At 34.3% G+C, this 13,420-nt stretch overlaps 1 protein-coding gene and 1 pseudogene across 6 annotated transcripts; both read left to right on the top strand.

Moving 5' to 3' along the window:
• The first annotated feature begins 228 nt into the window (after window positions 1-228).
• Window positions 229-6,626, top strand: LOC143569209 (VIN3-like protein 1). 5 transcript variants are annotated; one of them, XM_077055202.1, is made up of 8 exons: window positions 229-338; window positions 1,588-1,633; window positions 2,379-2,430; window positions 3,492-4,110; window positions 4,444-4,754; window positions 4,858-5,322; window positions 5,686-6,299; window positions 6,391-6,626. In XM_077055202.1, exons 4-7 carry the CDS (start codon window positions 3,656-3,658, stop codon window positions 6,273-6,275), a joined length of 1,821 nt encoding a protein of 606 aa, XP_076911317.1. In that variant the 5' UTR covers window positions 229-338; window positions 1,588-1,633; window positions 2,379-2,430; window positions 3,492-3,655; the 3' UTR covers window positions 6,276-6,299; window positions 6,391-6,626. The 5 variants fall into 5 exon arrangements, with proteins under 5 accessions (XP_076911317.1, XP_076911313.1, XP_076911296.1 ...); XM_077055198.1 differs by having other exon boundaries at window positions 5,686-6,309; XM_077055181.1 differs by having other exon boundaries at window positions 5,686-6,626.
• Window positions 6,627-7,854: 1,228 nt separating this feature from the next.
• On the top strand, window positions 7,855-12,181 carry LOC143567750 (3-hydroxyisobutyryl-CoA hydrolase-like protein 3, mitochondrial; annotated as a pseudogene). Its single transcript, XR_013141465.1, has 10 exons — window positions 7,855-7,986; window positions 9,023-9,124; window positions 9,264-9,328; window positions 10,119-10,253; window positions 10,347-10,443; window positions 10,556-10,685; window positions 10,794-10,972; window positions 11,051-11,177; window positions 11,260-11,361; window positions 11,991-12,181. The product of XR_013141465.1 is annotated as a 3-hydroxyisobutyryl-CoA hydrolase-like protein 3, mitochondrial (transcript).
• The last annotated feature ends 1,239 nt before the right edge of the window (window positions 12,182-13,420 follow it).

Below are 13,420 nucleotides of genomic sequence, written 5' to 3'. Positions count from 1 at the left end.
GCGTGTCACGCGGGCCTATACCCTAGATATTATTAACCTCACTCTAGACGATAATAATAATATTCACAAGTAACACAAAGCAGCGCGTGCAAAGCAAAAGCTAGTACCCAACATATATCTATATCTATTATCTATCTACATAATATAATAATATTAAGCGTTTGGTGTACGTTTTAACACTTTTACTGCACCCACAACACAACTACTTCAACTGACTTCCAAACTCCACGCGCCACCAAACCATTTAACAAACTAATGTTATTATTTATTATTATTTTCTTTTCCACACAAAACCCTAATTTTCTTCATCTCTCCTCGCACATTATTCTTCTTCACAGGTGTAATAACTAATCTCAACAACTCCTCATTGATTCAATACATACATACGATATGCTGTATCTATAGGTATAATAATAATAATTATCAATTCTCTATTCTCCTTCATAACCTAATTGATTGTATGTATTGTGTGATTACGTGTTCGCGAGCTCAGATCCACACGAATATGCGAAATTGCTTCGTGTAATTAGGCGATTTTGCCATATCCTAGGGTTTGTTTAGGTTTAGAGATGTGATATTCGTAGAATTGTATGATTTGTTGATGAATCTGATGCAATGTGTTTGTTTACCTAATTATTTGGTTTACTGTTGTTTGTTTGGATCTGGATTGGACAATGTATGAACAGTATTGTGAAATTAGGTTATGGTTAAGCTAAATGTTTTCTGTTTAGGTTTGTTTTTGGAGTAGGTACGGATGAGATCTACCGAAAAGTACTTGCATCGAAAACGTAAAATTGTATGCTGAGTATCATACCGATTTTTTTCGAAAATACAGAAACCGAATGGTACTGAAACAGAAGACATGAAAATAAGAATACCGGTATCGATTGTGTTTGGTAGGTAGCGGTATTTGGCACTGTACCACAGGAAACGAGTAAAAGTACCGAATATCGTACAAGGCCGTCCCCGAGAATTGATAAAAATTTTTGGGAGAAAAAAATTGGGCTTTTAGTAAAAAGAGTTTTTTTTATTGGGTTTAAACAATTAATTTTTTAAATGGGCTTATTGGTTATCATTTGGGTTATGTAAACCGTTACCGATTGTGTTAGGTAGGTACAGGTATTCGGTAAAAAATGCTCATTTCTAGTTTGGAGGTGTGTGTTTTTAACAATATATGAAAAGTTTGTCTTTAGATGTTACAAGCATAACACACTGAACCTTGCTGTGACACAGGGGAAGGTAGATAAAGTGATCTGTTAGTTATTATGCTTCTTTGTAGTTGCATACCTAACAAAAAGCTTTATTAATCATAAAGTTAGATCTACCTAATTTGGGATGACTGGTTGATGAGGAAAAATAACATGACAGGGAAAGATGTGATCATCTTAAGGTCTCAATCCATGTCAAATATTTATGTTAGTTATTTGGATAAGCTGTGGATTGTGATTGATAATATTCATATTTTATGTAAAGTTTAAACCATAAGAATTTAATGATTACATTACATCTTATGTCTTAAATACCAATTTTATTACACTGCAACCTGGATAATGCTAACTTTTTTCTTGCTAATTTCATCGCAGCGAGGGTTGCTTAGACATTATGGATACAGACGAAGTATTTTTTGCTAAAGGTGAGAACTTGGTTTCTCTATTGTTTCTTGTGCATATTATTGCAGAAACTTGTTTATGCTATTTCACAATGTCTAGATATTAATTAATTATTAGTAGGATAGACTCTGCTGGTAATTGCACATTTTGAACAATGCATACCAACTATGCTAAAATCCACACTGGTGCATCCATCAGAGAAAAGCTGCGAACTTAAACTATTAAATATTTTAGCAGGCAGTTATCATTTTATATTTTGCTTAATTATGGTCTGTAATTTATCTTCTTACAATAGATTATTAAAACACACACGATCATCTAAAGGTCAATAATAGGCAAGGGCTAGGAAACAATGGGCAAAGATTTTAGTTGCTAATTTACCTTTCTTTTTTTGTAAAAATTTTAACCTTATTTTGTAAATATATTGATTGCATTTGTGCCTTTGTGGTATTTAATTTAACTTTAATTGCTATCAAGTTAAAGGGAGCAATATAACATTCTGGACGGGGCATACTTATTTTTTCTGATGAAGTAACGCTTTTAATGAATTATGGTCGTAAAGAAAACGAAAAGTTTTTAGGCCAGTATTATTATTGGTTTGTTTTATTATCAGTAATGGTGAAAAAATGTGGCTCTTAGTTATAATCCAAAATAAGCAATTTAAATCAGAACAGTGTGTCCTAAAGTCAAATTGGTTTTGATTGATGTGCTTTAAAGGATACTAAAGAAAAAACAATGATTTATGAACTGGTTGGCCTGCTCTTGCAGATGTTTCGCCAGAGTACCTTTCTGTAGTATGGAAGAAGTTGTAGAAAGAAAGGTGAGTATGATATATATCTCCGCAATACACTCGGTATTCCTTTTATATGCCTGAGACTAAAAAGATAGTTAAAATGGGGAGATTGGATAGAAGATACAGTTTCATTCGCATTGATTATTAATCTTGAAATGCTAAGCTGCATTTTATTATTAATCTTGTTTAACTCATGGTCATGGTTATATGGTTTTATGCTTGAATGTTTATCAGTCCATGTTTGGTGATTAGTTTTGCAAATATATAGCACCTGCTTTTTTTTATATCCAATTCATAATTAGACAGTATGTATTCACTTTTTTATGGGTGCACTTTATGTACTATTTTTATACATGCATTTATCAAATTGTGGCTCATTTGTTTCTCATTTATCTTAATTCAATTTTTTTTATGCAAAAAGTTCCGTACTACAGAAAGATTGTCAAGCTATACACTTCTGAATTTCTCCTTTTACTTGGTCACTGACTTTTTGTGAGTCATGAATTTTTTTAATGGTTTTGATCAAACATGGATACTTTTATCTTTACTCCTTTAGTTATAAAGGATCTTAAACATTTCTTTGGCAAAAGAACGTATAAGATGCTTATGGGTAATTGCTAAGCTCAAATTTCCTTTTGAGTATGTTTTGCAAAAGTCAAAAATCTTTTAGCACTTTTATTTGGTAATTTTTTCTTCTTTTTCATGGCAGGTCTGTTTAACTGTTACACCTTTATATGTGTGTTGCTATGTATGAAGCCTTTTTTTCTAATCATTGAGATAGTTTAATGACGCTTCTTTTGAATGTCCTATAGGTTATCATGATAGTTCTCTTATAAGTTATAATTCACTACATGTTCTTATTGGATCGGTTATTGACCAAAAACTGATACATAGTTCTTGTCATGTGCATCATCAGTTTCTTTCTTTAATGATTTTCAGTTTCATTTATCCATTAAAAAAGTGAAGTTCGATACACATGATTAGACCCCACTTTATTTCTTTTTGAATTACTGGGTAATAGACTATAACTGATTTGGCTTTTCACCTTTTCTTATGTATTTCACTTTTTTTATTATTTTTATTATCAGGTGTTCAAAGTATATGTTCCAGTGTTCACAGCACCCCCAAGAAAAACAGTCACTCAGATGATGCATCAAGAACTTTCTGCCCACTTCAAGAGTTTGTGAGGTTGGGCACACCAAAAGATTGTGGCAAAGAGAGAAAAAATCAATCCGTCTTTTCAAAACATAAAATGGCCGAAACATCCATCAAATCGAGTAAAAAAATGTTAAAAAATCAAGATCCCAAAAAAGCAACTGTAAGCCCCAAGTCTCAGCTGTCCAGGAAACAGAACCGAAAAGGCGAAAACCCTGTTCGGATTTCGCTTACAGAATCAAATGGTGACACTAAGTTTTCGGATACTTGGATTTGCAAGAATTCTGCATGTAGAGCGGTTTTGTCTGTTGCTGACACCTTTTGCAAGAGATGTTCTTGTTGTATTTGCCACTTGTTTGATGATAATAAGGATCCCAGTCTATGGTTGGAATGCACCTCAGATTCTTCCAGTGGGGAATCGTGTGGTTTATCTTGCCATATTGAGTGTGCCCTCCAGCATAAAAAAGTTGGGGTGGTTAATTTTGGCCAGTTGATGCAGTTAGATGGGAGTTACTGCTGTGTTTCTTGTGGTAAAGTTTCAGGGATTCTCGGGTGAGTTTTTTTTTCTTTTGTTTCTACATACAGTTTACTAAAGGCGGGAAATGAAAACATACAATCTTATAAGGTGGGTCAAGTGGGATGGGCTGACCAAAAATTCTTTTAACACAACCCATTTGACGATGTTAGGGATTAAAGTCAATTCATTTATAAGTAAATGGGAGCAAATATGTCATCTTTAATATTTTCATTTTTTTTCCTTTCTAATTGCAATATAAAAAGAACATTCACTGGTTACAGTTCTCCAAGTTTTGTTCATGTTTCTGATCTATTAGATTTCTGTTATTTCTGAGTTTCTTTTCTTGTTCGGACTTCTAATTCTTGTAGGTACTGGAAGAAGCAGTTGGTTATTGCTAAGGATGCACGGCGTGTTGATAGTCTCTGCTACAGGATATATCTGAGTTTTAGACTTTTGGATGGGACATCACGGTTTCAAGAACTCCACGAAATTGTTAAAGAGGCAAAAAATAAGTTGGAAACTGAGGTGGGCCCACTGAGTGGAGGCTCGTCCAAAATGGCCCGTGGCATTGTAAGCAGACTTGCTGTTGCAAGTGAAGTTCAAGCACTTTGTACTACCGTGATTCAAAAAGCAGATGAATTCTCTGCTGCAATTTCTAGCACAAGCATGAAAGGCAAAGGTATATTTAATGGATTTATGTTCTGTTTACAATTTATTGTGAATGTTATCGAGTAATTTCTGTTCAAACTTTATATAGACTTGCCCTATTTTCTTTCTTGCAGAAGGTTCACTTCCAGCAGCATGCAAATTCATATTTGAAGAAGTAACAGCTACTTCTGTAGTACTTGTTTTAATAGAATTATCCACGGCATTATCCACCGATATTATTGGATTTAAATTATGGTACTCGAAAACAATGGAACCAACGCACACGCAAGATCCTGTTAATACATTCCCAAGATCTCAAAGAAGAATTCTGATATCCAATTTGCAGCCTTGCACTGAATACATGTTTAGGGTCGTATCCTACACTGAAACAGGTGATCTAGGACACTCAGAAGCCAAATGCTTCACTGGAAGTGTGGAAATCATTCATAAGAACCCTAATTCTGTCACGGTTCCTCATAATGAAGGAACCTCGGGTGCAAAAGATGTTGAATCTGACTCGGGGTTTAAGGTTCGTGAACTTGGAAAAATCCTACGATTTACCTGGGCTCAAGAACAAGGCTACTTGGATAGTATTTCAGGTAATATATATATATATATATATATATATATATATATTCTGGTTAATATTAAGGGATGAGTTTGTCATTAATCTTATTTTTTGTACGAGTTTTCGTATAAACATAAGGCAAATCACAGAATAAAAACAAACCTTTACAGATTTTTTTAAAATTTTAGTAACCGATTCCAGCCATCAAGCTGTGTTTTATAATTGATTGTAGCAAAGTATGACCTGTTCAATCTATAGCATGCAGTTTTTTTTTCAAAAAAATGTGATGTCACATCGTATATGTCGTTCTAGACTTCTAGTATATATAAATATAGCACTCGTCAAAAGTTTATGGTTAACCACTTAACTGAACCACAAGCATCCTTAATTTCAGATGCAGATCTAAGCGAGCTCAGTAAAGTGATCAAGCCCGAAACACCTAAATCAGAGGAACTGAGCCCAGATCTAAAACGACTCGACTTGAATGTTGCTACTGTACCAGATTTAAACGAAGAAATAGTCGCTCCAATTGATTCTTACAGGGAAGGAGTAAACGGTGAACACGATAACGGAAGCGGTGAATCCGAAAACTGGGCCCGCCATGTATCTAACGGTGAAGTGTCACGAAAGAGGCCGGCTAGCACAAATGAAGAGACAGTTGACTGTGATAGCACTCTGATTAACGGGTCATCCCTTGGGGCCCGCAAACATGGGTCCGGAAGTTTGGATGAAAACTTTGAATATTGTGTGAAAATCATCCGGTGGTTGGAGTGCCAAGGGTATATTAAGCAAGAGTTTAGATTAAAGCTGTTAACCTGGTTTAGTTTAAGGTCAACCGAACAGGAACGTAGAGTGGTCAACACATTTATTCAAACCCTGATTGATGATCCATGCAGCTTAGCTGGACAGCTGGTTCACGCGTTTGGTGACATCGTTAATATCAAAAGGCCTAGAAACGGATTTTGCAGTAAACTGTGGCATTGAACCTGGAGAAATTTACCGAAAACAGTGAGAAACAGTTAATATATTAATTCACATTCACTTATTTGTGACCTGTTAACCGAAACATATGCTGATAACTTATGCTTGTTTTTTATAGGCATCTTGTTAGGGGATACGGTTGCCGAACTTGTTTAGTCAGAAATCAGTGGGAAGTTGAGATCTATTTTCATATTTTCCGAATTTATCATCATTTTTCAATCTAAGTTAGTGATATTAATATTGTCTAGTTATGTAGAGATGATCTTATTTATGTATCATTGCCTTCTGCTAGTGTCACAGAAGCATTTATCAATGTACATTTTCATTTCCACTTAATGGATTGTTCTCTTAAAACCCAATATGTCTTGATCAATGATCATAGTTGCTTAAACGAATTTTTTGCTAAACGGACGTCCGGTTCGTTGGTGCCAAGGTGCTAAGAAAACCGGGATTGGGAAATTAGGGATCGGTGTCGGTTGGTAATGGAGCTCATCTCTAGTCATGATTGTGTTTTATCTTCGGCATAGTATGCTACTATGCTGGGTAACTGGTTTATATAACTAACATACATGACACTTGGTTTGATATTATCGTTATAATAAATTTTTTATTGTTAGTTTGAAAAAAATAAAGCCAAATATGACAAAAGTACTAAACAAGTGTTATTCGAATGTTGTAAGATACATCCTTTGAGAACATTTTCATTCACTTAACATATAATTAGGTGTTCCAATCGAATGACAAAAGTAAACATAATAACAAAAATTGGTTATTTAGCTTAGGGGCTGTCTGGTAGAGATGCACAAATAAACCGGATAACCGATTTTTAATCGATTTTGTAACTGGTTAGTAACCGGTCCAACCCTAACCGATCCTAACCGCCGGTTAGTAACCGGTTTATATATTTGAATTCAAAACCGATTATAAACCGGTTAACCGAACCGGTTAACTGATTTTTTTAATTATTATTTTATAAAAAACCGGTTATTAGCTGGTTAACCGGTCCGGCCTAACCGGTCAAAACCGCTTCTCCAGCTGGTCAAAACCGGTTACTAACCTAACTGAAAAACCGGTATAACCGGTTAATGCCCGCCAAAAAAAAACGGTTAGCAAAAAAACCGGTTATAGGTTAACCGATTTGTGCACCTCTATTGTCTGGTAGCCTTTTAATGATTATTAAAAGACTACCTTTTAATGTTCATAACCTCTTAATGGTTAAGAGATAATCTTTTAACCATTCCCTTAATTCGGAACTGTTTTAATGATTCTTAATTTTTTGACTCTTAGTTAACTCAACCAATTCAATAAAAAGTAATGGGAAAAAACATTAAAAAAAGAAAAGAAGCTATCTGGTTGATACCAGAAACCGAACTAAATTCTTATTCAATTTAAAACCTTGCTGAATTTTTCCGGTTAGTTATTCGTTTTTATAAAAAATAAAATCCCAAAACAACTAACCGGTCTGATGCTACATCTGATTCTTGTTTTAATATTATGTCTGGAGTTTAGTTAAATACAGTGTGTTATATTCATTTTATATTATATATTTTAATAGTGAGATTCGTTAATTACTCTCGTAGTCTACTGAATCAGATCAACCGTCTTCTCCAAGTCCACTCGCAACCATGGCTTCCGTAGACGAGTAACGTATTGCCAAACGGTGTGGCTGTTATCACTCTCAATCGTCCCAAAGCTCTCAACGCCATGAATCTAGGTCACCTCACACATATCCTATTATTATTATTATTAATAACATAATAATTTAATTTTCAATCAATATTCGTAACTAATAAATACTTCCACGATTCAACAATCACATACCACTGGTTATTAAGCTAGGTATACCTGTACGCACTGCAAGCATATAACTCCTGTTACTTGATTTTGTATCTTAGGTTATTATTACTAACTTATAAGAGCAGTATCAGTTAGTTTACATTCCAAGGATTCCTTTACGCGAAATTAGATTCCGACTCGAGCTGTCGTTTGTCTATATGTGCTACCTTTGCTTATTTGTGTTGCGTAGTACTGTAAACGAACCGAACGTTTGGGGAACTGTTTGTTTATTAAATGAACGGACGTTAATAAGGTGTTTCACTCGATTAACTAAATGAATGAAACGAACAAAGGCTGCTGTGTTCGTTAAATTGTGCACGTGAACGTTTGTTAATCTTTGTTCAAGGTTTTTAATATTTTTTAATGACTTTTCTAATCTTATTATATAGATGTAAGCAAAATTATTAACTATAAAACAAATAATGTATATATATACGAGTATTATCTGTGATGTGATTCATTTATATGTAAATAAATTAACATATGAATATGAATGTTAAAGAAAACACTAGCACAAACTTGGTAGCCGGACTGAACTGTTGACATTGATCATTTTCGGTTAGCCAAATAAATCAAATAAAGCATTGTTTGTGTTTATTTGTGCTCGTGAACCGTTCACGAACAAGTTTATTCCCTTAATGAATGAACACGAACGAGAAATTTTGTTATATTAGCCAGTCGTGAACCGCTTGCTTGTTCGATAAATGCATAACGGAAGAACGCGAACAAGGCTTTGTTCGGTTTGGTTCGTTTACAGCCCTACTTTTGCAGCATGATGAGTCACTCCCCTAGGGTTGGTCATTATTCTAGTTCTATTTGAATGAGTTTAGTCTGTTCATCTTCAATGATGGATTTGAAGTACCAACTGAGAGTGAAAATTGATTTTCCTTCATTTTTTTTTGGTGAATATGCAGATATGGATTTAAGGTACAAAAGTTTTCTTGATGAATGGGAAACGGATCCAAACGTCAAATGTGTTCTAGTTGAGGGAAGTTCATCACGTGCATTTTCAGCAGGTAAAATAAACCAGAGTTTATTGTATATAATAAACTGTCATGTTCATTTCTGTAGTCTGCTTACGCCTCATTGGCGTGAACAAGCGATATTAATATTTGGTTATGGAAAGTTTCTAGTTTAATATTTGTGTTCATGCAGGAATGGATATAAAGGGACTCGTTGCTGAAATCCAAAAGGACAAAGACACGTCTCTTGTGCAAAAGGTTTTTTTAATAATCTTCACTCTGTTACAATTTTCAAATGTCCTGTTGTAATAGCATTGACCGTTGGCTGCAATAATGTAGTTTGCAATGTGATGTGTTAAACCCAAGCTGAGAAATCTTGACATTGTTATCGGTTTTTTAAGGGTTAATCTTGATAAAGTTTTTAGAGGTTAAGTTGGAGTTGGTTTAATTTATTAATTAGGAATGAGTATTGGTTATTTTAATTAGTTTATTTGGTTTCCTAGCTTGAATCGAATGAGGAGTGTTGGTGAGCAAGTTAGAGTTTTAGTATAAATGGACGGTTTAGGGTTATTGTATTTTGTGTGGTTGAATTGTTTTGTTCTTTATTAACAAACAAGAAAAGAGACGTGACTCGTGAGGACTTCTTACAAAATCATGTTGTTGCTGCGTTTTTTATTAAGTTGTTTCCAACAGTTTTCATTGATAATCCTGTTCCAGTTCATTTGTGTTCAAATATGAAGAACATGTAAACATGCAGTAGTAAGCTTCTGCTAAGTACAATGGCAGCATTTTACATAATTAGTTTGAATCAATACTTGTTAATGTTAACTACATTTCATAGTGTAGTCCTTTTTATGAATTTCTATTGAATAATTTTCTCTTATTATTTTTTTTTCTAATTTGGACGCACTTTGAACTACATCATATCAATTTTCTCATGAAAAACCATCAATTTTGCTTTATCGTGTATATATATGACAGTATTATTTGCTATAGCTATGCTTTATGTATGTATATGTCGGGTAAGGACTAAATTTTGTTTGTACAGGTGTATGCTGCTGAATACTCACTTATTTGTAAAATATCTGACTACAAAAAGCCATACATAAGCTTCATGGATGGTGTGACGATGGGATTTGGTATTGGTCTATCTGGACATGGTCGTTACAGAGTTATAACGGAGGTAACATGCCTCCTTTAGAGCTGATAACAATCTAGTTGTGGAACATAATTTATTATTAGAAACAAAATTACTTACATTAATGATTTGTTTCAGAAAACTCTTCTTGGTATGCCAGAGAACGGAATTGGTTTATTCCCGGATGTTGGATTTGCTTACATAGCAGCACAAAGTCCAGGAGAAGGATCAGTTGGTATGTATGTGATAGTTCATATATATCTTATACACATGTATTATTTTGTGATGCAAATCGATATAATATGTTATATGTCATTCTTGTCTCATTATGTTTGTTGTGCACACAGGTGCTTATCTTGGAATAACTGGAAACAGGATTTCTACTCCAGCTGATGCACTTTATGCAGGCCTCGGGACCCACTTTGTTCCATCGGGAGATCTGGGCTCACTTAAGGAAGCACTTTTATCAGTTACATTGTATATCTCTTACCATCCTTGTGTGTGTGTGTGTATTTATTTATTTAAATGGAATTTATATCAGGAAGTGGCTGTGTTTCATGTACACGCATTGTTATCTTTATACAGTTCAGAGGATCCACATAGTGATCTCGAAGCAATATTGGCAAAATACAGTAGCAAACCCGATTCAGAGCCGCGATTGAAGTTACTCTTGCCTCATATAATCTCAACATTTGGTGCAAATAAATCTGTTAAAGAAATAGTGGAAGAACTTGAACAACATCAGCAAAGTGCTGATGCAACAGGTTAACTTATATGCTTAATAGAGTTTGTAACTCTTTTTTTTACATTTGTAACAAATAATAACATCTTATTATGAGCAGTTTCACAGTGGGCAACAGAGGCTCTTTCAGGGATTAAAAAGGTGCTCCGTTTTCTCTTGTTCTTACACAAAAGTATTTCTCTAAAGTTGCGTCTGCAATTGGACATAATGAAAACGAGTTATCCAAGGTGAGTTTCTGTATTTTTTTCGTTCATATATTTGGTGACTTTTTTGTAATAATAACATCGTTTGTTCTATGCTTGTGGTTAGTTAAACGGCGTTATGAAATCCGAATACCGAGTTGCATTAAGGGCTTCGCTTCGAAGTGATTTTGCTGAAGGGGTTAGGGCAGTATTGGTGGATAAGGATCAGGTTTGTTATTTCTCTCAATAAAAATAGTTTTCAAATTTACACAAATAACATGATGAAATAAATAATTCAAAATATTTCTAACTAGTTTATGTTATATGCATTATTTGTAACATTTTTAGGGAGAAATGAATACCTTAGGGCTTCTATTTTCCTTATTTTGGTCACACACCAGAATGGTATTTTCTTTACATATATATAGTATTATTATTATTATTAGTATTTTATATTACTGTTGAACTTTGATTTCCTTTGTATTGCTTTATACATATGTACTTTAGAGCTGAGGGTCTCTCTGGAAGCCACCTCTTTATCCCTTTGGATAGAGGTACGGTGTGCCTACATCCTACCCTCCCCAGACCCTACTTATAGCTTTGCTGTTGGTGGGACTTCAGTGGGTATGATTGATTGATTTGATTGCATTATTTGTAACATTTTAGTTTCAAGTCGTTTTGATAAATCGGTCTTAAACGTCTTGTGTTGGCTTATTACCTCATTGAATGATTAGTGAAACTTCTTTATTCATGTAGGCTGAACTCGGTTACACACGTTTAACACTTTAACTTTGTGTCGTGTTGATAAATCGTGTCATAAATTGGCTTTTATTTCTAATAATGTTGTAAACTTACCAGAATCCCAAGTGGGACCCACCAAGCTTAGAGGAAATTAAAACAAGCGACGTGGAAGCTCTTTTTGAACCATTGGGCTCGGAGACCGAAGAACTCTGTGTTTGAATCATCTAGTGATATTTGCAGGTTTACACTATCATTGTAACTTGTAAGTTTTAAGATATTTGTATGTCTGATAGAGTTATGTTATGCATGAATTATACAAGGGTTGACGTGCCAAATTTGATTCGTGTCGAATGCTCATCCTGAAATTCATGCTAAAAATAAGTCTATACTCGTAGTATACACATTTTAAAACCACTCGTTACATAACTAGGTCGGGTCAGGTTGGCGGGACACAAAACACTTCTATCCGCTTTTTTATGAACTTTATAACGCGTAGGTTGTTACATGTTTAACGCGTAGGTTGTTACATGTTTACAAAGGCAATAATAATGACTTATTGAGTGGCGGCTCTCCATGCGTTTTCATCCAAGCTTTGCCAATGATTAAAATACTTTTTTTTTGAAGTTTTCTAAGCAGAAGATTCTTTTTAGTAGTAGTTGGAGACTTGGATGCATCAAAATATACAAATACAAGACAAGTTAATAGTTTCATTAACTTCTAGAACCTTTGACGCAAGGTCTACCTTGTTGATTTTATTCAAGAGTCTAATAGCAAAAAAGAATTTTGCAATTGTGCTAATTTAGATGTCTTTTGTAATTATGGAAAACAAATGTTTTGATTTTAGATGTATTTGTAAAAACTAAGGGTGTTCAAAAATTAAACCAGGCTAAATTTTTGTTTTGGCCGAAGTTCACGGTTTGGAACTGGTCTTCAAAACCGAACCGGTTGATTTGAAACCTACAATTGTTAGAGCTTTCAAAATCTAACGATGCAATTCCGTGTAAAATAAATAAATAAATAAATTCCAACCCTAACTGTCACCAAATGCCCGAAACTAAACCATTTTGGCGGCTTTGGTCTATTCGGCCAACCATCCATTTAGTTTTTTCTGAAAGCTGTACTTACCATATTAGCATAATATTGTGTCAAAACCGGGTGGATCTTATTGTGAACATTTATAGTAAAAGCTATTTTGATTAGATGGTTGTACTAGAAAAGAAATATATTTGCAAAGGGGGTAACACCTAAACGGTGTGGTTTTGACGTAATCAATGCGGAAGGTATGAGGGCGATTCAGTATGACTGATGTGCGTTGATAGTTGTTTGGATCAGATAACCAATAAAAGAAGGCTAATTCTTATGACTGATTGTGAACAACTAAATAACATTCGTAAAGTTTGGATGAGAGATTGATGTCTCGTCACCTTAGCCGTTTACTTCAGCTCAACTGTAGATATATCTTAATATCACTTACAAACACAAATGATATATATACTCGAATCAACCATCCAATACTGTTAAAGCTAACGTTATGTTCAAGTAAGATG

Source organism: Bidens hawaiensis, unplaced genomic scaffold (assembly GCF_021521415.1).
Source record: "Bidens hawaiensis isolate Kalapana, Puna unplaced genomic scaffold, B.hawaiensis_p1.1 tig00001236_1, whole genome shotgun sequence".
NCBI classification, from domain to species: domain Eukaryota; kingdom Viridiplantae; phylum Streptophyta; class Magnoliopsida; order Asterales; family Asteraceae; genus Bidens; species Bidens hawaiensis.
The sequence above is the reverse complement of the archived record's forward strand: the minus strand, read 5'-3'. Positions and strand labels throughout refer to the sequence as shown.

What these genes read in the sequence shown, in the direction of transcription:
- LOC143569209 (XM_077055202.1), top strand. Translation starts at nt 3,656, where the DNA reads ATGGCCGAAACATCCATCAAATCGAGTAAAAAAATGTTAAAAAATCAA. An exon ending in AAAGTTTCAGGGATTCTCGG is followed by an intron (nt 4,111 to 4,443) that starts GTGAGTTTTTTT and finishes TAATTCTTGTAG; the next exon opens with GTACTGGAAGAAGCAGTTGG. An exon ending in CACAAGCATGAAAGGCAAAG is followed by an intron (nt 4,755 to 4,857) that starts GTATATTTAATG and finishes TCTTTCTTGCAG; the next exon opens with AAGGTTCACTTCCAGCAGCA.